Genomic DNA, 26,430 nt, shown 5'->3' on the forward strand with positions numbered 1-26,430 from the left:
ATGTAAATCAGATCTTTAGATATTATCAGTTTTCAGTGTAACACGAAATATGATTAAATGATCCTACTCCAGTGATAATGGTTCTGTTAATTACTAGGTATACTGTTTAATTTTATACACGAATTCCCACATTTTTTCGCTAAGACACCATACTTTATGAGGTAACTACCTATTGTAAAGCTAAAAGTAATCGTTGTATAGTTTATAATTTTTACTTCCCAGACGTAAGTGTCTGTCCGTCTGTCTGTGTGTTTGCCGTCACGGAATTTTATTCAGATAATCTCCGAAAGTACTGGGCCGATTGTTGTCAAATTTCGTATTTATATTAGGAAATTATGTAAATGGTAAACCGCTAACCAAAGTTTGTCTAATCATCCCCACTAATAATGTGATGACGTCACTTCAACATTGTACATAGTAAATGGATTTTAAATTGTATAAAATAACATAGTCCTATACATGTAGTTTATGACACCGTGTTGAGTTTTTACCTGAAACGTCCAAATTGTTGGAAAAAAATCAAAATTAGGAAACAACATTTTGCAATATAATTTTGAATCTGCAAAACCGAACGCGTTGAAATTTTGTACATGTTTTAAAGTTACCATAAGCATGGCAAATTTTTGTTCAAAATATTGTGTTAAAAAATAACCCTATAACTTCAGTTTTTAAATCAGTTTTCTATTATAATTTCTAATATACTTAATGCGATATGGGGAAGGACGCGTTCAGTGAGTCATCCTGCACATGCTCATAGTTTAACAAAGTTCTGTTTATTCAAATCAGCTCTTTAGGTATTATCACTTCTCAGTGTAACATTGAATATATTTAAATGATCTTATTGCAATGGTAATGGCTTTGTTAATTACTAGGTGCATTGTTTAATTTTATACATGAATTCCCACATTTCTTCCGCTAAGACACCGGACTTTATAAGGTAACAGCCAAAAGTAATCGTTGTATAGTAGTCCAAGAGCTATAAGGTTATAATATGGCCATCATAAGATTATCCCATTTTAATATAGTTTATGATTTTTTTTTTAATAATAGTGCTTTAATGGAATAACAAATTTTAGTAGGTAATTTGTTAATCCAGAGAGAGGCTATGTTGTGTTCCTACTGGGAGCTGTCAATAAAATATTTCAAGTCAAAAATAAACATGGACTGTGAAATTACAGGTAAAGGAGCACAGAAGCACGCTACATTGTAGATCTGAAGCGAATTTATTGATTTATATTTCTAAGTAATCGACACAGTAGTTCGAACATTAACATGTTCGTGTTTTATGAGTGATTATATTAAGGAGAGAAAATAAATTAGGTTATTAGTACACTTAATGTGAATAAAAAAAGATAATTAATTTTATTAACAAAAAGTAATTATTTTTGTTTTGCTTTTGTCAAATATGTCTCTTTGTAAAATTTGCCAAAGAGGTAAATGATCACAATAACATTAACAGAAAACGCCGCCATCCACCCTTTTGGATACGAGCAATTCATGTTCACCACAGAAGGGAAAACGCTTATGAAGATTAAACAGTGCTGGATCTGAAAAAGAAAATAAATGTTATTCGTTAGTGTAATCAAAAAAGGATTCAAAAGAAAACATTTAAAATCCAAAATGCGTGAAAATAAAATAAATTTGTCCCAGATGATACGAAAAAGTGAGGTTGGGTTGCATCATTCCGTTCCAGTTGTCATCGTTAAATTTTAGGTTTATTGCAGACACGCTTTACAATGTTTACCAGCCTGCCTGGTGACTTTTTCAATCGAACACCCGATGGTATCTTGACAATTGCCAATATAAGGAATTTTATTGGTCGTAAGAAAAAAAAATAAGACTTGCAACACAACCAGTTGAATGAATGTAGTATTAGATGTCCAAAATTCCGAAAAATAAAGCAATTATACTTGAAGTGAAACTTCGAACATTGTGTTAAAGGTGAATCCATTAATTAAATTTTAAAGTGCTGTTTTGCAAACTTGTAAATATATTGAAATTACTGTCTGTCTGCAAAAAATGAGAATATAATAATTGCAATGCGTCACCCAGACCAAAATAAGCCTTGGGTCAGATGATCGTAAAACCACAAATAAAGTGTTAAAAGCTCATCACTTTTGTTTACTTTCCCATATTTTCGTTGTTTTATTAATGATAAAATAAAAAAATAACCTCACTTTGGTGTTAGTACTCCTATTAATGCATTCTACACCAGCAACAACTCCGAATTATTCCATTTAACATCGAAAAATTCCGCAGTAAAATTCCGTACGAAATGAGAACATCGAAAGGAACAAAAGTTTTAGGTGTCGTAAGAGCCCGGATAATTTGTGACAAGGATAAACCATGCCACTAGTAGCCAAGTTTTCGGTTTTTAAACCAAAAGGTAGGTAGGTCACTGACATATACAACAAATAGGGAGGTGCAAGGATCCATCCTTGAGCGGCCTCTTCTCTAATAACTCCTTCACCTTTTCGGAGTTAAACGTTTTTTTTTTCAATAATTTTGGTTGAAAATTTTTATAACCTTCATTTTAAGCTTCATCAGACAACCAATAAATGATAAAATAACCACTAAAAGTCACTGGTTGCAGTGATTATGACAGCATTTAATTAACTTCTTCTACACGCATAAATAAGACGTTGTTTAGCACACTTAGATCCATGACTCTAAATAGTATTTTAAATAAAGTTTCCTAAGCTACGAAAATTCAGCTAACTCATTGTTGGACATCGTATGACTGCATTTTTATTTACCTTTCCGATTCGCCCCCTAGATCTGATTAAGGTTACATATTTTTTTTAACGTTCAGTTTGTTATATTGGTCACTGTTTAAGACGGTCGTTGGCAACAATGTTAGTAGATTCAACTATAGATATTATTGCTCTATAATTGTACGAGAGGAATTTGTATTGGCCAATTTTTAAATAACAAAATTTGTATGATCGTGACAATTTTGAGATATAATTCAAATTACGCACACTTTTTTGAAGTTAGTAGAAATACTTTAAGTAGTTGGAAAAATATCTCTAAAATAACTAGGTACTAATGCATGCTTACTTAAGTAAAACCTTAGCTTTGCAATCATAATTTACTTTTGAAATTCCGATGCGTTTATTCCAATTTTTTGAAAATTTTTGAAAATGCAATAAGGTTATTTTTAAAGTCTCTGTTACAATATTTTGTGGAGAGATAAGCAAGATAAGTGTAAATTAAACTGAGTCTTAATATACCGAGTGCTTATAAGAAATTCAAAAATATTACAATTTTTAAACATACAATATATCCTTTTTTATTGTTTTTTTTTTTGTTTACTTATCAAAATTTTTAAGAGATATTCCGACTTATCGAAAGAAAGAGAACTAAATATAGAACAAGATGCCGTAATAAAATAAACCATGGTTATAAAGCTTACGACGAGGCCAATCATAGTATGCTAAAATATATAGTGTGTCCCATTTAAAAAAGTAAGTTGTATGTTACGTCTCATAAACGAAATACTTTGTATAGTTGAAAATAATTTTAGTTTATGGTACTCAAAGAATCAGATAACTTTTATCTATAACCGTGGGTACATTTTTAATGTACAGAGTTAATCACTAACTACGCGTTCGATATGTTGGAGTATCATACATTAAAGTTATTTTCAACTATGCAGAGTGTTTTGTTTTTATGCATAATACGCCTCTTTGTTTTTATTTTTTAAATAGAACCCCTATATATTTTAATATTTTCTCATTGGATTTTTCTTGGGTTTTGAGACCATAGTTTATTTTTGAAATTCCGATGCATTTATTTTAATTTTCTGGAAATTTTTGAAAATTCACAAAAAAATCGCAATAAGGTTATTTTTAAAATCTCTGTTCCAATATTTTGTGGAAAGATAAACAAGATAAAGTCTAAATTAAACTGAGTCTTAATATACCAAGTGCTTATGAAAAATTCAAAAATATTACAATTTACAAACATACAGTATATCCGTTTTCCATTTTCTATTTTTTTGAACTTATCAAAAATTAATAGTTTTTGTAATTTTTCGCTTTTTTAAGAGATATTCCGACATATCGAAAGAAAGAGAATAAAATATAGAATAAGATGCCATAATAAAATAAACTATAGTTATAAAACCTGCGACGAGGTCAATCAGAGTATGCTAAAATATATAGTGTGTCCCATTTAAAAAAGTAAGTTGTATGTTATGTCTCATAAACCAAATACTTTGTATAGTTGAAAATAATTTTAGTTTATGGTACTTAAAGAATTAGATAACTTTTATTTATAACCGTAGGTTGATTTTTAATATACAGAGTGAATCACTAACTACGCGTTCCTCGATATGTCAGTAATTATGTTTGAGTATCATACATTAAAGTTATTTTCAAGTATGCAGAGTGTTTTGTTTTTATGCATAATACGCCTCTTTGTTTTTTTTTAAATAGAACCCCTACATATTTTAATATTTTCTCATTGGCTTTTTGTTGGGCTTTGAAACCTTAGTTTATTTTTGAAATTCGGATGCATTTATTTCAATTTTCTGGAAATTTTTGAGAATTCACAAAAAAATCGCAATAGGGTTATTTTTAAAATCTTTGTTAAAAATATTTTGCGGAGAGATAAGCAAGATAAATATAAATTAAACTGAGTCTTAATATACCCGTTTTTCATTTTCTTTTTTTTGTACTTATCAAAAATTAATAGTTTTTGCAATTTTTCACTTTTTTAAGAGATGTTCCAACATATCGAAAGAAAGAGTACAAAATATAGAACGAGATGCCATAATAAAATAAACCATAGTTATAAAGCCTGCGACGAGGCCAATCAGAGTATGTTAAAATATATAGTGTGTCCCATTTAAAAAAGTAAGTTGTATGTTACGTCTCATAAACAAAATACTTTGTATACTTGAAAATAATTTTAGTTTATGGTACTCAAAGAATCAGATAATTTTTATTAATATTTAATATACAGAGTGAATCACTAACTACGTGTTTTTCTATATGTCAGTAATTATGTTTGAGTATCATACAGTAAAGTTATTTTCAACTATGCAGAGTGTTTTGTTTTCATGAACCCCTATATATTTTAATCTTTTCTCATTGGCTTTTTCTTGGGCTTTGAAACCATAGTTTATTTTTGAAATTCCGATGCATTTATTCCAATTTTCTGGAAATTTTTGAAAATTTACAAAAAAATCGCAATAAAGTTATTTTTAAAATCTCTGTTACAATATTTTATGAAGAGATAAGCAAAATAAGTCTAAATTAAACTGAGGCTTAATATACCGAATGCTTATGAAAAATTAAAAAATATTACAATTCTCAAACATATAATATATCCGTTTTTCATTTTCTTTCTTTTGTACTTATCAAAAATTAATAGTTTTTGCAATTTTTCGCTTTTTTAGGAGATGTTCCGACACATCGAAAGACAACCATAACCATAAAGCCTACGAGTCCAATGAGAGTATGCCAGAATATATAGTATGTCCCATTTAAAAAAGTAAACAAAACCCTTTGTATAGTTGAAAATAATTTTAGTTTATGCTACTCAAAGGATGATAACTTTGATCTTTAACTTTTTTTTTATCTCTAATAGCTAGTGACAAATTGGGGACCGCGTGTTTAGTAACTCATCCTGTATATAAAAAAAAAATGGTTCAAGATTATTTAGACAAAAATTCTGTCGCCTCTGAACTTTATCCATCTTTTGAAATTTGTAAAATTTGCTTTTGCTAATTTAATTTTTTTTATAACCCCTATAAGATAAAATAAAGATATGTGTAGCAGAGTAGGTTTTAAGTGAATTTTTCCATGACAAAATTTTGTGATGACGTCATCAAGAACACTATGTATATCGGTTTGGGTAGGTGGATGTAAAACTAACAATAACGGTATTGCATTCCCAAATTTTCTGGAAAATATTAAAGAAAACAGTGGATTTTTAACGACTGTCTGCTATCGAGGACTCGATTTTGCATTGATACGAACGCATTATTCTAAGAAACCATAAACTAGAAGCGCTACTGAAACTCAGAACAGGAAGCGGAGACAAGCGACTTGATAACTTGTCTAATTTTTGGAATGTAAGAAGCTATTTCTAAGCATTTTCTAATTAAAGAAAAACTAAATTTCCCTAATACAAAGAAATGTAAATGTGATTTTGTGAAATTTTATTTAATTACCTATAACCCACACAACTGAAAAAATGCAGATGATAATACCAGTCACAGTGTAAAAAAAAAATTGAACTAAGGCAAATTCATAAACCACAAGTACAGGAACACGTTATTTTACAAAATTGAAATCGCATTTACCAAGCACAATCTTGAGGTGACGTCATCAAACTATTGGTGAGATGACTAGAAAAAATTTTACCATCTCGGCACTATTCCTACATTCAGACCGGCGCAAATGGGAAGCTTATTTTTTTATACTCAATTTTTTCAAAATTCTATAAATTTTTGTATTCATTGTCCAAAAAAATGTAGTCAATTTTTTGTCATGGACTGAGAAACCACACTCATAAAGTGGCCAGCCAGATCTCCCGATTTAGTACAATCAGATTTCTTACACTGTAATGACAGCCAATTCCCGGATATCGTTGATTTAAAAATTACAATAATAATAATTAAATTAAAGAAGTCGACGACGTGCAACAAGAGTTTCCTTGCGCTCAGTCGGCCGACTTGCGCAAGGTCATTGTTTACAACACTCGTGTGATAATGAGATAAACATTTCTGTATAAATTAACATGCTAATGTTGATTCAATATTTTTTACTAATTTTTAAGTCGCGAATTATAATATTATAATATAAATATAATTTCGGATAAAACTGGTTCCCATTAGTAAAATACCTGAATAAGACAAATCGTTTCCGATCATTTACAAAAGTAAAAATTTCCTATGTATTGCGAAGTTCAAAACAAGGCAATAACTCACGATCAGTGTGCATTACGCACTAATGCAACACTAATAAATAAGTAATAACGTGTGCTCGGAGGCATTAGTGTTTTTCATGAGGGTATTTAGGTCATTGCTTTGTCCCTCAGATGATCAGCTATTATTTTGGACAAAAGTTAATATTCCATAATTAGCCGATTTTGCTTTTTAATTAACCCAATGAATCCGGTCAGCGGTTACTTTCATTTTCAACGGAACAATGTAATGGAAATTTTTCCAGCACTAGCAGTCATTTGGCCGAAATGCTTGTTGTTTTGCAACTTTATGAAACTCTTGCTCAAGTACATCCAGTGTGTGATCGTCAATCTAGTACGAGATTTCATAATTTTGATTTTCACGTTAAATGTCAATAACAATTTTCACTGATTTATCTAATTTATTCACGGTTATGTGTTTATTATTATTCATAGATACAGTTTTTAATTCAAATTTACATTTTGTATTGTCGTCGGAATTTGTACACAAATTCCACCTGATTTTGAAAAATTCGCATTTTCCCCGTTCGTGGTATTTTGTTGCATCACTTTACACGTGTTTGATTGTTTTCTCCTTTCCGAGGTCAAAAGTATCATCACTTTTTCCAATAATTGAGTAAACAAGCTAATTATACCTTTGTCTTTTACTTCTGTAAAATTTTTGTTTTATTGTAATTGGTTGCGTAATAAGTCGAGAATATTTTTTGATGAGACGTCACCCGAGTGAAAAAATTTTGACCAAATAAACTAAGTACTTACTATTTGCAAAGCCGTCACATATTTCTTCCACCACAAAAATCCTCCGGTGCCACCGCCCCAAGACGACATTAAATAGTAGCAATACATAATTCCATGTATCACCGTGTTGTACATAGCTACGTACATAGCTTGACCCCCTGGGAAGTACTTGCCGGAAATCCATGCCGCCGCCAGAATTCCTATGTGGTGATAAACGTGCAAAAATGAAATCTGGCGGTCTTTTTTACGAAGAACATAAAACAACTAAAATAAAAAAAAATCAATTTTTGTAGTACTAGCTCCAAGTGGTACTTACAGTTTCGACTAGATCAAAATACTTTAGTAAAATATAATAATAATGCCCTTCTATTTCTAACAAGTTTGTATCACTGTTTGACGTATCAGGTGGTGTACAAAGAAGACTCAAATTGCTCCTCAGCGGAAAAATCTGAAAAAAAACTGTCCCTCTTGATACTCCCAAAACGCAGTACTCACTTTCAGAAAAATCGCTGCATTTAAAACAATCTGTATCACGTTATAAGCGATTATCGTCGTTCTCAAAGAAAACGGTTTTCTGTTTTTCATGAAAATGGGGCCGATTTTGAAGATTAGGGTGAGGTAGAGGGCTACGATGCTGATGACTTGCAAGGGTGACTTCATCAGAAATCGATTCATCCGGGGATCTAGCAAAAAAATTGGTACCAAATTTATTAAAAAAATTCATTGTCAACCTGAGGATCCTGATGAATCGACTAAAGTGTCGACGATTCGGGTGAGTGTCGCTGACATTGTTAGCACTGTCACAGTACCCAACACTTCACACTACATGTTCTTCGGCGAGTGCCGAAGCAACTGGTATTAAAAAATATATAAACCTTTAAACCTAGGTCAACAACTGAGTCAATCGCGTATGGAGCAACCTCCCTCCCGAGAGCGCGGATTTGTGTGTTTTGACCATGAATCGGCTTTTCTTCCTATATATCGGCGGTTTTTTGCGGAATCGAGCGGAAGTTTGTAAATTAATGAATTAAGGTCCTAACCTTGACCGGCTGGGACTTTCAAGTGGAATTTAATAAAAGCCTGGAATGTTTGTATAGAATTTATGCATGGATATTGTTGATACGTTTCACTGCAAGTAAGACGCAAAGGAAATAATTCAGAATGAAAATTCAACATTTGTCTGACCATCACCTCTAATATTTTAATGCCGGCATATAAAAATTTTGCATGGTAAATGTTATTTCAGTTTTATAAAACAACATATTCTTGTATTTGTGCTTTGTGAATCCGCTTCTTACTTTTATTTTTCCTCGACGGTTCATGACCTAGAGAATAAAAAATAAGTTTCTCGTTCGTGTCAATATTTATTAGAGACTTCATTTCTGAAACTACGAGGTTGATTGTTGTTACATATATTTTAGGTATGTGTACCCAGCCGACATTTGTTTGATCATCACGACCAAAAATCTGATGACATCATCAACATTTTGATTGGTAAATGGTGTTTAAATTTTCTAAAATAACGTACATACTTACTTCTATTCTCGTTTTATTTTCTTTCTTGAGACATTTCCAAATTTTTGTTTTCTTTTTGTCATTTTCCTACTGCATTATTGTGGATTTTTGTTTACTTTTCTTGTTCTTTCTTGTCGTATTTTTGATTCTTTTCTCCTCTGTTTTTGCCTTTTATTATAGCATTTTTTGTGATCCCTTTTTTGTCATTTTTTGCTGCCGGTTTTTTGTTATATATATATATCTTGTCACTTTTTTCACTTTTGTAGATTTTCTTGTTGTGCTTTTATCATTTTTTTTAGTATTTTTTGTCAGTTTTTGTACTCCCTTTTTAATGTTGATTTTTCTGTCTTGTGTATGTAGCTTTTCTATGGCGTTTTTTTGTTCTCTTTATTGCTACTGTTTCTAAATTCCTCCTTTTAGTCACATTTTTTGTTATCTTTCTTTTGTTGCTTTTTAGTTCCCGAGTGTAGCTAAGGAAGTGTTGTAATCGCTACTTTTATGTTTTCTCGACGTTTCAAAACCCCTATTCCTGTATTTGTGCTTTATGAATCCGCTTGATTTTTTTATTGTAATAGAGTCAATCGGGCGAACGACTACTTTTATTTTTTCTCGAAGTTTCATGACCTAGAGGATGAAAAATAAGTTTCTTCTCGTTTCCGTTTGTCTGTCAGGCGGTGTCAATATTTATCAGAGAGTTCATTTCTGAAACTACAAGGCTGATTGTTGTTACATATATTTTAGGATCGTGTACCCGGCCAATATTTGTTTGATCATCACCACCAAAAATTTGATGACGTCAACTCAAAATTTTGAATGGTAAATAATGTTTAAATTTTCTATCTCATTTTATTTTCTTTCTTGAAACATTTCCAATTTTTTGTGTTTTTTTCTTACTTTTCTTGTTGCATTATTCTTTCTTGTAATCGCGCCTTTTTGATTCTTTTCTCCTCTGTTTTTGCCTTTTATTGTAGCATTTTTTGTGATCTCATTTTTGTCATTTTTTGATGCCGTTTTTTTTGTTATATATTTCTTGTCACTTTTTTCACTTTTGTGGATTTTCTTGTTGTGCTTTTATCATTTTTTTAGTATTTTTTGTCAGTTTTTGTACTCCCTTTTTTATGTTGATTTTTTTTGTCTTGTGTTTGTAGCTTTTTTATGGGGTTTTTTCGTTCTCTTTTTGCTACCGTTTGTAAATTCCTCCTTTTCGACGCATTTTTTGTGATCTTTCTTTTGTTGCTTTTTAGTTCCCGAGTGTAGCTAAGGAAGTGTTGTAATCGGTACTTTTATGTTTTCTCGACGTTTCAAGACCCCTATTCCTCTATTTGTGCTTTATGAATCCGCTTGATGTTTTTATTGTAATAGAGTCAATCGGGCGAACGACTACTTTTATTTTTTCTCGACGTTTCATGACCTAGAGAATGAAAAATAAGTTTCTCGTTTCCGTTTGTCTGTCAGGCGGTGTCAATATTTATTAGAGAGTTCATTTCTGAAACTACAAGGCTGATTGTTGTTGTTACATATATTTTAGGATCGTGTGCCCAGCCGACATTTGTTTGATCATCACCACCAAAAATTTGATGACGTCAACTCAAAATTTTGAATGGTAAATAATGTTTAAATTTTCTATCTCATTTTATTTTCTTTCTTGAAACATTTCCATTTTTTTGTGTTTTTTTCTTACTTTTCTTGTTGCATTATTCTTTCTTGTCGTCGCTTTTTGATTCTGTTCTCCTCTGTTTTTGCCTTTTGTTGTAGCATTTTTTGTGATCCCTTTTTTGTCATTTTTTGGTGCCGTTTTTTTGTTACATATTTCTTGTCACTTTTTTCACTTTTGTAGATTTTCTTGTTGTGCTTTAATCATTTTTCAGTATTTCTTGTCAGTTTTTGTACTCCCTTTTTTATGTTGATTTTTTCTGTCCTGTGTTTGTAGCTTTTTTATGGAGTTTTTTCGTTCTCTTTATTGCTACCGTTTGTAAATTCCTTCTTTTAGTCGGATTTTTGTGATCCTTTTGTTGTTGTTTTTTACTTCCCGAACGTAAGCCAAGGAAGTATTGTAATCGCTAATTTTATGTTTTCTCGACGTTTCAATACCCCTATTCTTGTATTTGTGCTTTATGAATCCGCCTGATTTTTTATATTGTAATAAAGTCAATCGGGCGAATGGCTACTTTAATTTTTTCTCGACCTTTCATGACCTAGAGTATGCAATAGGTGTCTCATTTCCGTCTGTTTCTTGTTTGTGTATCTGTCAAGCTGTGTTCTATCTTTATTAGAGATTTAATCTCAGAAACTACATTTGTCTGATCATCACCATCACCAAAAATTTTATGACGTCACCTTAAAATTTAAAATTTTCTAAAATAACATACATACTTCTATTCTCGTTTTATTTCGTTATCTTTCTTGAGATATTTTTGTGGTTTTCTTGTTACTTTCTGTGTTGCATTATTGTGGATTTTTTGTTGTTTTTTTCTTGTAGTCGTCTCTTTTACTCTTTTTTTCTTCCGTTTTTGTCCCTTTATTGTAGAATTTTTTGTGATCCCTTTTTGTCCATTTTTTGTTTCTTCTTATATATTTCTTGTATTTTTTTCTGTCCTGTGTTTGGAGCTTTTTTGTGTCGTTTTTTCCGTTTTCTTTATTGTCTCACCTTTTCTGAATCCCTTAAGCTAAGGAAATATTGTAATCGCTACTTTAGTGTTTTCTCGATGTTTCATAACCCCCAGTGTACGAAAACATAGGTCTCTATTTTCCGTCTGTCTGTCTGCAATCGTTGTCAAAAAACTTGTCTAATCATCCCCATTCCCCACCAATAATGTGACGATGTCACTTCAAAATTGTACATGATATGACATCATCTCCAACTTTTACAACAGTAAATATTATTTAAATTTTATAAAATAACATACATACTCCTCTACTTGCAGTTTATGAATCCGTGTTGTGTTTATATCCTAGACATCCAGATTTTTGTAAAAAACAATTCTAACATTTTACAATTTAACTTTGAAATTGCACAACAGAATGCTTTGAAACCTTGCAAACGTTTTAAGGTTACCGGAAACATGTAAATCGAACCAAAATTTTATCAAATAAATCATATCTAAAATGTGCAAAATATGATGAGTTTATACCTGTGATTTATTATTCCATAATTTGTAATCAAAGTGTATTGTTACGAAAGAAACCCATACGCCGCCCCGGCACGACGCCTATGGGTTCTAGTATGTACGGTGATGATGACTCATTGTCGGTGACGGCGGCCGGAAAAGAGCCTGGAAGCGGAAGTCGCGAATGTCTGCTCCAAACAAGTCTATAAGCTGCGACGGAGGCGTTTCGAGAAGGATCGCGTGGCTGTTTAAATGGAAACCACCGTTGAGAGCGGGGGAGTCGAGTCCAGCGAATGTTGAGAGAAGCCAGTCAAGTTGTGTCGGAATTATTTTGTACATAAGAACATAAAAAAAATAAATTGTTGAGTTTTACCCACGCCGTTTTTGAATACCCGTATAACGTAACACTATCTTTTGATCCTCTCCAAAAAATTGATTAATCTCTTTTTGTCCGTTTCTATGGACTTTTTATCCTCTTTTATTTGTCCGATATTCTGTGGACTTTTTTATTCTTTTTTATTAGTTGCATGTTTGTGTTCGTTTTCGTCGGTTTTTTGTTTTTTTTTTGCAATGGTTTTCCTGTTTTTTTTGGTCTTTTTTATTTTTTTGTTGCCATTCTGTGAACTTTTTGTCATTTTTCTGGTCCCTTTTAAAAAGTTCATGGTCAAAAAATGTGATAATGGAGAACTGACTTAGCACACTTTTTCACCTATATTTTAACAGTCCACACCTGTTCTTGTTTTAACTTTTAGGGTCATCATAAAAGTATTAAATTCGCAAAATCAAATTTTATAATTTACTCGAGAAACTGGATTTGTATGTACTTTAGAGATGAAGAAAACCTCTAAACCAATTTTTTTTATCCTAGGCATCCAAATTTTCACGAAAAAAAAACATTTTATACAATATAAGAAGAACGTTGAGCTACCGCTAGTAAATAACATCCCAAGGTTCGACGGTTCAAACGATTCATGGGTCGCTTTTTTTCTTGTACTGTGACTGATTTTATATTTTTTCCCCTAAAAAACTGGATTTGTTCGTTTGTATTACATTTACCAATTTTTGATTGTAGCTTGAGTTAGATTATATTTTTTCTTTACTTTGCATATCTGAAGTCAAGCTTAAAACAACTCTCTAGGTTGAAGAAACCTAAAATTAAATAAGTGTTTTGTGAAAAAATAAAACCACTATATGCTAGAACCAGAATCCACGACCTGGCGACTTCCCCGTCATAAATTCTCAATAATACTTAAAATAGTTTTAAAAAAGCGAAGAAAGATGTTGCTGCGCCGGTGGGAATCGAACCACACGTTTTCCGCTTGCCCTGACCACTAGACTACAGAGCGATTTATCTTACCTCGCTTACCAACCTGTTATTGTGCCACCACAAATCGGTTTCGTAGTTTTCGAGATAAATTATAGAATTTTGTTACACCAAGATTAAAAATGAGTAAAGGACGGCAATTGTGCATACTTTAGAAAAGAAAGTGCATCTAGAATTTCACAGTCTTTTCTAGAGTTTCGAAAATTAGGTAGGTACTTGAAAAACAAAACTGCTAACGAATAAACGACAAAAGAAACGGAAGACTTACTAGTTCGTATTCTAGGCGACGTTAACATCCAGAAATCATATTATTAACATAGTTATAAATTACAGTATTTCCTTAGTTTATGCATTGAAAAATTTGACCTGTAACAATTAATTTCATTAAAGTTAAACTAAAAAATCGGTCGAAAGTTGCTTTGAATTCCCTCGCTCCTGAAGTACAATGAAATATATCAAGCGTTTTCGAAAAATTATAAAATTTGATTTTGCGGTTTTATATTTTTTGAGAACCCTTATAAGTTGTAATAAACATATGAAGATTCCAAGGCATTCGATTTTGCAGTTCTTGATTTAATCAATAAAGTCATTACTTTTTTTCGCATCACTCTGTATAAGTAAATCGAAAAAATATTAATGCAAATGCAATCATTTCGAAAGTAGAAACGATACTGTAAACAAAACTCAAGCGGCAGCTCTTTGTGCAGGTGGCTGCCTGGCTGCAAGTCATAAATTAGTGGAACGCCCGGAAGTGGCCAATTTTGCGTTTTTGCACAATCTCGAGATCATATGTGTCAACAAACGTCCAGTCGAAGATGAAATCGCATTTTTGTATCTAATAACCAAATTAAAAACAAATAAATCTTATTTTCCGTTACATTTAGGCTAGAACTTCGCCTACGGTTGGGAAGTAAAACTATTAAAAAATGTACACTTTGAAATAAGAAAAAACGGGGTTCGTTTAAATAAACGAACAAAAATTAGGTTCTCACTGTTATTCGTTATATTGCACTAAAAGAGTTTCTCAATTAATTGTCATACTAATTTCGGAAATTTTCTTTAATTTTATCAAAACGTTATACGTAGTAGCTATTTTTCTGGTTTGGTTTTTTCGGCATTTTCTAAAAACTTTAAAAAGTTTGAGGTAAATACGCCTAGATGTCTAAGGTTAAGAAGGCGGATTCATAAACCACAATTAAAATTAAATTTAAATTTCATTTAACATGCAAAATTTTGAAGTAATGTCATCATACTCTCGGTAGGGATGATTGATTGTTTAGTATTATACTGACACTGACCTGTACAGTGTACATTCGGTATAGGTGAGCTTAATTTAAGAACACATGACTATTAACACTTTGCAAACGTTAACCCCAGTGAAAAATACAGATTATTTACTCTACAAGCATGCATAAATAAATGCTTAATAAAATATTTCCTGTTTGCTTTAGTGTAGTATTTTGATTTTTTGAAAACTAAGTTCAAATCTTCACCGTTTCGTCTTTCAGAGTCTAACATTTAATTAACATATTCGTTTAAAGAATAAATAAAAAACATAAAAACATATAAAGAGGTTGTAACAGTGCAGTAAATGTAGACCTATAAAACAATTATATCAAGAAACAGGGAAAGTTAAAATCGATAAAAGGTCAAAAAACAATTTCGTCAAATTTAGTTGTATTTGTTGAACCGTAATTACTTAACAATCAAATTTCGATATTTACACAGCTGACAGTTTGCCAAGTCGAACTGGGCAATTAATAAATCAAACAGACAAAGTTTAAATTATCATTTCGTCCAAACAACAAAGTTTTAAAAATTGCGATATAACCGCGTTTTTAACTCACTATGATGGGATTTATTGTTTGCCAAGGTTTGTCAATTTCGTTATCACAATAAAGTAATTTTTGATGTAGAAATGTTAAGAAATCTTTAAGTGCTATTATACAAACCTAGGATAAACTCGTCTTGGAAAATTAGTTGCTAGTCAAAAGTGGCTCAGGATCACCAAATATCAAGTGCGTATGACCTTCACGACGAGTCGCATATACGCTCGTCATGCTATGTTTCACGTACAACACTTTTAATGTAAATAATTGTAGCACGCATAATACACAAAACTGAATAGATTTGCAACAAAGAAATAATCACTACTGTTTCTAATTTTCTCAAATATTTTCATTGTTTGTAAATATGTGTGTGTGAGAAGTTAAAGAGGCGTCACGGTTTTATTATTTCCATTACATAGTCATCTATTTTTTACACTTTGTTATTTAATTTAAACAAGTTTAAATTTTTCAACCCTCCATGAATACTTGCCACGGTCATTATTCTTTTGGGACATCCTGTACATTTATTAAAGACACGTTTATGTATTTGGTGAAGGTGACAACTGCAGAACAATCATTAATTTCTCCTTCTACAGCTTACTGATATGGATATGTTTATTAATACGGAAGACACAGCGGATATTTATTTAACCATGAAAGACAGACACTGAATAAAATAAAAAAAAAACTTCACAAGATAAGCTGAGAAAATCAGTTGGTTTATTCTTTAATGTAGGTGCAGTCAAGACCACGTTCTTGAGGAAAATTCTGTTTTGCGTAGTTTGATCACACAACAAATTCAAATTAAGCTGCTTTTATCAAATTATATTCACGAAAATATTCCATGTAGTGGAAATTTCTCTTAAATTAATGCTCGACTTTGGTCTAACCTTACAAAACCATTCCCACACGGTTTTTAAAGAGCATAATATGCTCGAACCGAAAAGTGAAAACTAATTTAAATTATAACGTTTTGCTGATCAAAAGAATGTTTAAGCTCACCGATTGAGAATCCATCCGTAACAAACTTGATATTGTGTAGGTCAGTAAATCTGAGTCAGACTGTGGTGTATTTTTTTTCTAACAGCTGGGGTTTGGAGGCAACAAAAATGTTTAAAATTCCAAAAACTTGTTTCGTGGTGTAAAAAAATTCGAACAGAAAAAAATTAAAAACTTGTTTATAATGTAGTCGAAGATAAACCACACGAGAATATTGTGTGGAGGTGGTGATAACTTTAGAATCGCGAATACGACGTCAGTCTTAAAGTGCTTTTTTTTAATGTTAACATGAAATAAATTATCGTGTATTAATCGGCACTAAAAATGTAAAAAACAAAAAGAACAAAATGTATACATGACAAGTTTTTTGAAGGTCGTCTGTAGTTGTTTTTGTGGAATCGATTAGAAGTTTGTTCACGTAACATTTAGTTCAGAACGGACTCCATAAATGTCATTCATAAACACCTAAATAGTTTTAGTGCTATTCGTATGTTTCTCAGACAATTATTTTAACTTCACGACTAAGTGATAATAAATAATATAAATTTCAACATTTACAACATTGTAATTACAACATAAATTTAATAACTCATAAAAACTGCTTTGAATTAGCTGCTTGATGATGATGACCGTTCAAAAAATGTTAAATTTGATTTTTGTCAATAATTAGACAGTATTCCAATATTAAGTGGGAGGGTAGGAGCTTTCCAAAAAAAAATTTGGTCGAAAGTTATTTCGACAGAACTTCCGTCGCTTCTGAAGTACTGTCCTACAAAACTATTTCTTTGAAAAATGAAAAAATTTGGTACTAGTTAGTGTAATAGAAAAAAAAGTTTTGCATTTTTAAAAAAAGACAGTTGAAAGCCCCGAGAAGGTTTCACATTCTTAAAAAGACATTTGGTGCCCCCCACAAGGATTTACACTTTGAAAAAAGACAGTTGGGACCCCCGAGAAGGTTTCACTTTCTAAAAAAACATTTGGGTCCCCCGAGAAGGGTTTACATTAAAAAAAGAGAGTTGGGGGGACATCCCAGATAATCTACAAAACACGTACTACAACACCGAAGACACATTAATCAAAACTGTAAACAACAATTTTAAATTTCACATTAATTTCCAAAATGAAATTGAAGACCAATTTAAATTAAATTTCGAAGTATGTTCTAAATTAAAACCAAATGATAGACATTCACTTCCCCGCCAGTGTTATTCTAAAAAGTTTCTGGCAATTGTAGAAATAATGAACTCCTTCATTTTACCAAAATATCTCACAAATTCGATCACTTTTGAAAAACTTCATACAATTATCTACTGTGCAGCTTTAACTTGTATTCAAATTAACACATGTAAAGATAACATAATAAATACAAACAACAATCATATACCCTCCACCCCTCATTGGGAAACACGGTTAAATTATAAAATTAATAACATTAGAAAACAACTAGGTCAAATAACACAGTACCTTAGAGGAGTTAAAACACCACATATCATGACATGTATGCATTCGATACTGACCAACAATAATTTTCATCAAACTGATTACAATGAGTACAACACAACATTATCCCAAATTAAAGATACCCTATTACAAAAACTTTCCTTATATAGCAAAAGACTTAAAAGATACAAACAATCACATCTCAGAAAAATTTATAACACTAAATTTTTAAACAACGAAAAACTATTCTATCAACATTTAACTAATTCAAACAAAACTCAATTATCCGGTGAACTTCCAAGTTCACAGGATGTAACAACATTTTGGTCAAAACTTTGGTCTCAAGAATTTGAATTTAACCAATCTGCCAAATGGATTCCTCGTATATCCCATAAACTATCCACAGTTACACCAATGAATGATCATCAGATAACAGTTTCCGAATTAATAAATACCATCAATAAGACACATAATTGGAAATCACCAGGACCAGACAAAATCCATAATTTTTGGATAAAAAAATTCAATTGTGTACATATTCATTTACTACATCACTTAAATCAGTTCCTTCTTGACCCATCCTCCCTTCTAACATTCTTATGTCATGGTGTAACATACCTAAAACCTAAAGATAACGACACAAAAAATCCATCAAAATACAGACCTATCACATGTTTACCGACAATCTATAAAATATTAACCTCATGCATTACACAAAAAAATCTATCAACACTGTTTTAACTCTGACATCATTAATGAAGAACAGAAAGGATGTATTAAAGGATCCTTTGGTTGCAAAGAGCAATTAATCATAGATTCCATCATCTGTGAACAAGCTAGAAAAGAAAACCGAAACATATATACTGCTTTTATTGATTATTAGAAAGCTTACGATTCTATCCCTCATTCCTGGCTATGCAAAATTCTGGAATTATACAAAATTGATACTAAAATCTGTACTTTTCTCAAATGTTCCATGGAATTTTGGAAGACCACCCTCCAAATAACCTTAAATGAACAAACAATTCAGTCAGATCCAATAATGATAAGAGGAATTTTTCAAGGCGATTCTCTTAGCCCGTTATGGTTCTGCTTAGCAATAAATCCCCTCTCCGATATCCTGAACAGCTGCAATTATGGGTTCAATATAAGAATTAACAAACAAAGACAAAACAGAATAAGTCATTTGCTGCATATGGATGACATAAAAATATATGCAAGTACACAAAATCAATTAACAAACCTATTAAATCTAACTGAACAGTTTTCCGGTGATATTGGTATGTGTTTTGGTATTGAGAAATGTAAAACCCAAGCAATCAGAAAAGGCGTCCAACACCAAGTACCACATATAACCCAGAGTAACGAAATAATCGAAGCCCAAGAACGAAATGATACATACAAATATCTGGGTTTCTGTCAATCATACCAAAAGGAAAACACAGTTGAAAGATCAATACCTAGCGAGATTAAAATTAATATTGAAGACACAGTTAAATGGAAAAAAATTAATGAAAGCAGTAAATACATTCTGCGTTCCACTGCTAACATATTCTTTTGGAGTCATTAAATGGTCCAAAACTGGTCTTGAAAATTTAAACATCGCAACAAGGAAAATCTTCACACAGTATAGAAGGCACCATCCAAAATCGTCGTTTGAAAGATTCTCATTACCAAGACAGAATGGAGGAAGGGGTTTCCAGAACCTAGAAAACTTATATCAGAGACAAATCTCAGATCTGAAAAAGTATTTCTTGAAAGGAGCAGAAAGAAAAGAAATGTTTCGCACCATCACAAGAGCAGATTTGAACCACATACCCTTAAATCTGTCGAACACCGAAGAAATCCACACCCGCCACACAATAGACAAAATAATAAGTGGACTAAAACAAAAACAGCTACATGGAAAATTCTACAAAGACTTAGAAGAAACTCATATCAACAAGAAGATGTCATTGATTTGGTTAAAAAAATCAAGTTTGTATGCCGAGACAGAAGGATTTGTGTTTGCTATTCAAGACCAAGTAATCAATACCACGAATTACAGAAAATACATCATCAAAGATCCGAATATAAGAAACGACTGCTGTCGCCTCTGCAAAGCAAAACCTGAAACGATCCAGCACATAATCTCCTCCTGCAGCATCCTGGCACAAACTGACTACAAAGCTAGACACGACAACGCCGTTAAAATCATCCACAAAGAATTAGCAACACTTATGAACTTAATCGAAGATACGACACCCTATTACACTTACATTCCATCTCCGTTCCTTGAAAATAACAAATACAAATTATACTGGGATCGCACAATACTTACAGTCTTAAACATTACAGCTAACAGACCAGACATCATACTTATCAAAAAACACACGAACGAAGCCATTCTCATTGACATTGCTATTCCTAACACAAACAACATTATTCAAACATACCAAACCAAGATTTCAAAATATCTACAATTATCGATAGAAATGAAATCCATGTTGAATCTTAAAAAAATTTCAATTCTACCCTTAGTTATCTCTAATATAGGTGTAGTCCTAAATAGCTTAGTTGAGAATTTTAAGTCTTTGCATTTGAATGATTCAATAACTGTCAAAATTCAAAAAGCTGTTTTGTTAGGAACATGTCATATTGTTCGTAAGTTTCTCGCACAGTCTGATCATGTCAGTCAGAATAATAGCAGACTAATTTGTATGCTGTAATTCTAGAATCTCGAAAGTTGTTTTGTTAATCTAATCCGTCGCCTGCGTTGACAGTTGCGCTGATAAAGCCTGCCGAATAGCCACCTTTGACAGATAATCCAGTAGTTACTTTCGACACCATTTTCCTTCTGAGGGCGCTAGTTATCCTTGAATGACAGTTCAAATTTGAATTTGACACATTAGTTTGTATATGTAATTTTCGTAATTTTCAACTAATAAAATACGATTAAAAATGCATTGCTGTATACCATCCTGTTCAAACAAATGTTACCTACCACGAGTTTCCAACGCAGAAGCAGAGGTTTTCTGCGTGGATAAAAAGTATCACTCTTGGGGAAAATTTGAAAGGTTTGCATTCTTTAACTATTAAAAAATAAATAAAATTCTTGATATAACGTAATAATGAACGTTAATTTCATTTAAGAAAACTTTGAACCTCCTTCGGAGAGGCCAAAAGTCTGTATTCTTCATTTTAATAAAAGTTATTTTTTCTACGATCCTGTGGGTAGATACAGGCTAAAAAGCCATGCAGTTCCCCAGTTTAACAAAGGTGTAAGAGAGAGGTGTAAGAAGGTGTGTAACTGATTAACCGAAACCATTTTCATCATCAATAATAATCAATGAAAAACTTCACCAACAATCCTAAACCTACACGGAACATCATAAACCAACAATTTCTTCTGTACATTCAAATTGGTCAACTGTCAACGAAGGATAACTAGCGCCCTCAGCAAAATGTGTCCAAATTTTGCATATCGTCCAATTTCGCTATTCGGCAGGCTTTATCAGCGCAACCATAGAAAACCCTACAATAGAAGCTAATGTGGTATAGGCTGCGCTTGTACCTTTCATTACGTATTTTCTTACCCACTCACCAGGGGTCGCATGAAAAGAAACCTGTAAACGCTGCTTCGCGCGGATTTTCAAAATTTTAGAATTCACATCCCTGCACACGACACTACTTTCCCCTAACACCCCCACACCACCAAAGAAACACAACAGTTTTATTTTTATCGTGTTGCTAAGTGCATTTTGTAGCTGTTGTGTTGTGTAGTGTACAAAAAAATGTAAGTATACAAATGTTTTCACTTTATGTTCATTGTTTATAGCATTATTATAACAAATGTTTGTAGAAAAAAGAATGGAAGCACAAAAAACGCACAAAACTTGTGCAATTTATAAATGTGGGAACAGGATGGCCCCTATATTTAGGTTTCCACATCCGAAACGGGGTCTAGATAGGTTTATGGCATGGGTTAAAGCCTCCAATAACCCAAAATTCGAGGGTTTAACAAATGACCAAATTTATCGGAGAGGGTACATTTGCTACCAACATTTTCGGGCTGAAGACTATGTCCAAGGTACACAAAGGCTGCATCAATCTGCGGTACCAACGATTTTGCCTCCTCGAGGTAAAAACAAATTGAAAGTCACTACGAAACAAATATTAAGACATGTGTACTTACAGATGATACTCTACTTACATCACCACTGGAGGCAAGTAAAATTGATGCGTCCACTGTAGTGCCCCAGACAACTGATCTCATCTTCCTGACCCCAAGGAAGGAATGCCCTGATTTCTACTCCATGGCGAATTTATCGCCACGTATTCGACGAACCCCACATTCTCAAAGTATGTAAATATTACAAGTGTTTTACTATAACATGAACGGTTTTCCATTTTATAGGTTCAACTACTACACCGGAGCGTAGAAATATACGGAATAGTGGCATTCAAGCCCGACAACTGAATTTTGGAGGTATTATAATGCTAAAAAATAAATGGCAAAAAAAATAATATTATGACTTACAGAGGAGAATGGGGTCAATGAGCTACCTTGCGCTGGACCTTCAGGGCTACAAAGTAATTCAAAAATCGGTAAGAAACTGCAAAGTTTGATACCATAATTTCGTAATTCCAAAAACAAATTTTCAAACGATTACAACATATAAAAATGTGGTAGATTGTTAAACTTTATCACGTGTTTATAAAACAATCTGTGGTACAGCATAGCGTCATCTCGCGTTTCTACCAACCATATGTCACGCATATGTCATGTGTCAAATAGGTGAAAAAGCAGTGGCGTAACTTAAGGTATATTGATATACGTTAGGAGTATTTTTTTTCACCGTGTGATTTTAAATATGTATTTTTGTGAATTTAAAAATAGTGAAAATAAAATATTATTAGTCTCAATAACAAATATTTATTACTTATTTTTAGATTTTGTTGGAAGCAGAAGTACACCACTTAGACAGACCCGGGATGTTTCTCTGAGAACTACAACGACTCCACGTATGTATTTTAATTTAATGAAAACTCTTATGTTCGTTTACTAATAATTTTTGATTGTCTATCTAATTTTGAGCTAATAACGATAAGCATAATTTGTTTAAAGATATTAAAGAAACTTATAACTGCATGTAACATAATTTTCATTGAACAGAACTGTACATAAAGTAAAAATGATGCAATTAATTAATACCTGTGTACATTTGCAGGTAAAATTTTGGAGCGCATAGGCGTAAAACAGCGGACAACGACCAATTTTACGTCTAACGAAGTAAAACTCTACAGAGAAGCAAAACGCCTGCAAAAACAAGTAGGCCGCTTGCAAAAGCAGGCTGAAAAGCGGAGACATGACCTACAGTCCGCAAGGAAATTTGTTCGGGATCAACGATTGGTTGATCTCGTAGAAGGGTTGACTCCTGTTCAGCAGCGGTTTTTCGAAAATCAGATTAGGAACGTAAATCGTAAACCAAAAGGCAGGAGTTTTACGTTTGAGGAAAAGGCAGACGCCATTGCCATATGGAAACATGGCCCGAAGACGTACAAACTTCTGTCTAAAATGTTTACGTTGCCGTCTATTGACACTCTGAGGGCAACCCTAAATAGAGTTCCAATAGAACCGGGTATCAACAAACCCATATTCGAAGTTCTCGGAAAGCAAGTACGTCGCAAAATGGACCCCAAGTACAATCTGTGTACTCTCATCTTCGATGAGATGTCCATACAGCCTCACCTTGACTACTTGCCTTGTGAGGACAGAGTTGTGGGTTTTGAAGATGACGGTACAACAAGGACGGAAAAAATTGCAGACCATGTTTGCGTCTTTATGCTTAGAGGAATTTTTGGAAGGTGGAAGCAACCTGTTGCTTTTGCTTTTTGTAAAAGTTCTTTAGCTGCCGTAAACATTGTCCGTTTTTATAAAGAGATTGTGAAAGAAGCAACAGCGATAGGCTTAAACATCATTGCTTCGGTTTGTGATCAAAGCACTACAAACAGTGCTGCAATCGATATACTTTTGCAGGAAACCAGGCGACGTGCTATTTTAGAAAATGAAGAGGAAACTGAAGAGAATGTGATAAAAATTGGTGATCACAAAGTTGTCCCTCTCTTTGATCCTCCTCATCTTCTAAAAAGTATGCGGAACAATCTTCTCACCAAAGATCTGCTTTATGTAGATAAAGCAGGTGTGGAGAGAAGAGCTTCTTGGAGTTTTTTTGAAAAGGCATATGGATTAGATCAGACGCTGGGTGACAACCTAAGAATGATGCCAAAGATCACCATAGACCATGTGAAGCCTAACTTAAGAGGCAAAAAAATGAAAGTTCGTTATGCTTCACAGGTCTTTAGCCGTAGTGTTTCTTCTTTCATAAATCTCTGTTCCAGCCGGACATTTGGGGGAATCCTGCCGCCTGATGCTCAATACACTTCCGATTTGTTTATGTTCATGGATTCTGTCTTTGACAGTGTTAATGGAGGATTTGGAGACTGCGGTGGTAAGAACTTACGTAAATTGGTAGGAGTTAAAAATTACCATCACACTTGTTGGCTAGAAGGGAAACGCATGTTCAGCAACATGAGATTTGTACCACGTAAAGCTGGAGACCGAGCAAAACCCCCAGTTTTACAGGGGTGGTATCGTACTTTAAATGGTTTTATGATTATCAAGGAAACTCTAACGAAACTTGGCTATAACTTTTTCCCAGCAAGAGCTTTTAACCAAGATCCGTTGGAAAATTTTTTTGGTCAAATAAGACAATATGGAGGACGATATACAAATCCTACTTGTCGAGCATTCGTGCCATTTTATAAGTCATTGATGATGAAGAATTTTTGCTCCTATCATTCTCGTGGCTCTAATTGTGAACAAGATGAGGACTCATTTGTGATCACAATTCGGGAGTTTCTTGGTCTTCAAATAAATCGGAAATGTGTCGAAGATCAGTGGAAACCACCACCAGTTCCTGATACTGTAACGAAGGATAAACTTTATGACCAGAATGTTATAGGCTACATAAGCGGATTTCTAGTCAAACATATGTCAAAAGAACCACTTGGCTGTGAAATCTGTCGATCTAACTTAAAGCACGATGGGGATCCAGATATACAGTATCATGGCTTGGTGGAAAAGAAAGAGTACGATGATAAAAACAGACGGTTACAATATACGAATGTGGGGGTGATTAAAACTCTGATTGAGACTCATAATCACCTGCGCATTCTTTTACCGTCTGCAATTTATCATTCTTCTCTTTCTAGAAGGATTATAAGCCACCTGCGAACTACAATTGATTTTGATTTTCAGGAATGCTTGCATACCGAAGAACTAAAAACTAAACTTTTCCATTTATTTGTAAGAGTGTTTATCTTTGGATACATGAAAAAACTGAGTAATATAGTATTTGGTAGGCAAGAACCGAACAGATCAATTTCGTTGGAGACAGAAATGCAAAAATTATATTTACGTTTTAAAAGAAAATAGAACATTTGTATAATTTTGCATTTTGCAGGTTATTAATCAGCTTTGTTTTGTGCATACCAGAAGAAAATGATGGCTATATGAGGTTAAATATTCGAACATTACCACCGAGATATATTGTACTGTGATACCTAAGGAGGTCGAAATTGCAATCTCCAGATTTTCATTGAGTTGTCTAAATCTTTAACCTATTGTTATGTTATCAAAGTGATTGTATTGTCACATTTCTTAAGGTATGAACAAAAAGTGCAAAGGCAGTTTGCGTTTCTACTGATGGGAGATTAAAAATTAATTTAGTTTTAAAAAGTCTCAGACTTTATTTTGTTATTTTAATGTAGTGGCTATTTTGTTAAGAATATTCTGCTTGCAACAAATACATGTTTTTTACTTGCATTTTAAAAATCTACACACTTTTATTAAGTTGTATATAGGTAATAATTAGGTGTGTATATAGGTATGTACTATTTGTTCTATTATTTTAAATAAAAGTACAAATGTAAGTTATCAGGGCAAGCCAGTTTCATTATCTCGTTTATCATGCGATTTCTGTTCAAAATATTTTCTTATGCTGTTTTATTTTGCACTGTTTTCTTTGACTTTTTGGTACTTTTAGAATTTTGTCATATTATGGTATTTTTATTGTTATTTGTAGTAGTATTTTCATTAATTATTCAATGTTACGGTTAAATATATTGTTTGGAAAATATTCCACATTTTTTATTGTACTGTTTGTGTCTGTGTCTTTTTATATGTTGGTTTCAAAGCCTATTTTGGCATTTTGAAACTAACATATAAAAATGCACAAACAATGTTTTCCCTTTAAATATAAAAAAAAATCTATTAGCAAAATTCCCTTTCAAATTTGGCGCCGATTTTAGTTCCGTACCACACCAGTAGAGGCGTTCATTAGGAACAACATACAAGCATTGGAGATCGTATTCTATAGTGAGGGTATTCTATGAGCGCAACTGTCAACGCAGGCGACGATCTAATCAATGCATATTAGTCCAGTTAAATTAGCGATCAACCTCGGAATGAGAGATAATAAGCTGAATTTTTGTATATACC

General features: G+C 32.7%; 2 protein-coding genes and 1 long non-coding RNA gene across 3 annotated transcripts; 1 reads left to right on the plus strand and 2 right to left on the minus strand.

Moving 5' to 3' along the window:
* Positions 1–1,339: 1,339 nt before the first annotated feature.
* LOC135138179 (very long chain fatty acid elongase AAEL008004-like) lies at positions 1,340–8,633 on the minus strand. Its single transcript, XM_064068082.1, has 5 exons — positions 8,406–8,633; positions 8,170–8,357; positions 7,991–8,122; positions 7,696–7,938; positions 1,340–1,547 (listed from the first exon to the last, which is right to left on the minus strand). Exons 1-5 carry the CDS (start codon positions 8,461–8,463, stop codon positions 1,380–1,382), a joined length of 789 nt encoding a protein of 262 aa, XP_063924152.1. The 5' UTR covers positions 8,464–8,633; the 3' UTR covers positions 1,340–1,379.
* Positions 8,634–21,668: 13,035 nt separating this feature from the next.
* Positions 21,669–22,524, minus strand: LOC135138223 (uncharacterized). The gene is made up of 3 exons (XR_010282007.1): positions 22,434–22,524; positions 22,081–22,367; positions 21,669–22,029 (listed from the first exon to the last, which is right to left on the minus strand). It is a non-coding gene; the product is annotated as an uncharacterized LOC135138223 (long non-coding RNA).
* A 128-nt stretch (positions 22,525–22,652) lies between these two features.
* LOC135138526 (uncharacterized) lies at positions 22,653–25,986 on the plus strand. Its single transcript, XM_064068504.1, has 3 exons — positions 22,653–22,665; positions 22,821–22,892; positions 23,099–25,986. Exons 1-3 carry the CDS (start codon positions 22,653–22,655, stop codon positions 25,363–25,365), a joined length of 2,352 nt encoding a protein of 783 aa, XP_063924574.1. The 3' UTR covers positions 25,366–25,986.
* Positions 25,987–26,430: the final 444 nt, after the last annotated feature.

Source organism: Zophobas morio, unplaced genomic scaffold (assembly GCF_036711695.1).
Source record: "Zophobas morio isolate AGI-343-1 ecotype UQ-CSIRO unplaced genomic scaffold, CSIRO_AGI_Zmor_V1 ptg000030l, whole genome shotgun sequence".
Taxonomy (NCBI): domain Eukaryota; kingdom Metazoa; phylum Arthropoda; class Insecta; order Coleoptera; family Tenebrionidae; genus Zophobas; species Zophobas morio.

Bases quoted from the DNA above. Each gene is read 5' to 3' on its own strand.
- LOC135138526 (XM_064068504.1), top strand. The intron at 22,893-23,098 runs GTATGTATTTTA...GTACATTTGCAG, and splicing joins GAGAACTACAACGACTCCAC to GTAAAATTTTGGAGCGCATA.
- LOC135138179 (XM_064068082.1), bottom strand. From the start codon at position 8,463: ATGTCAGCGACACTCACCCGAATCGTCGACACTTTAGTCGATTCATCA. The intron at 8,358-8,405 runs GTTGACAATGAA...TTTTTTTGCTAG, and splicing joins CGATTCATCAGGATCCTCAG to ATCCCCGGATGAATCGATTT. The intron at 8,123-8,169 runs GTGAGTACTGCG...GTTTTTTTTCAG, and splicing joins ATGCAGCGATTTTTCTGAAA to ATTTTTCCGCTGAGGAGCAA.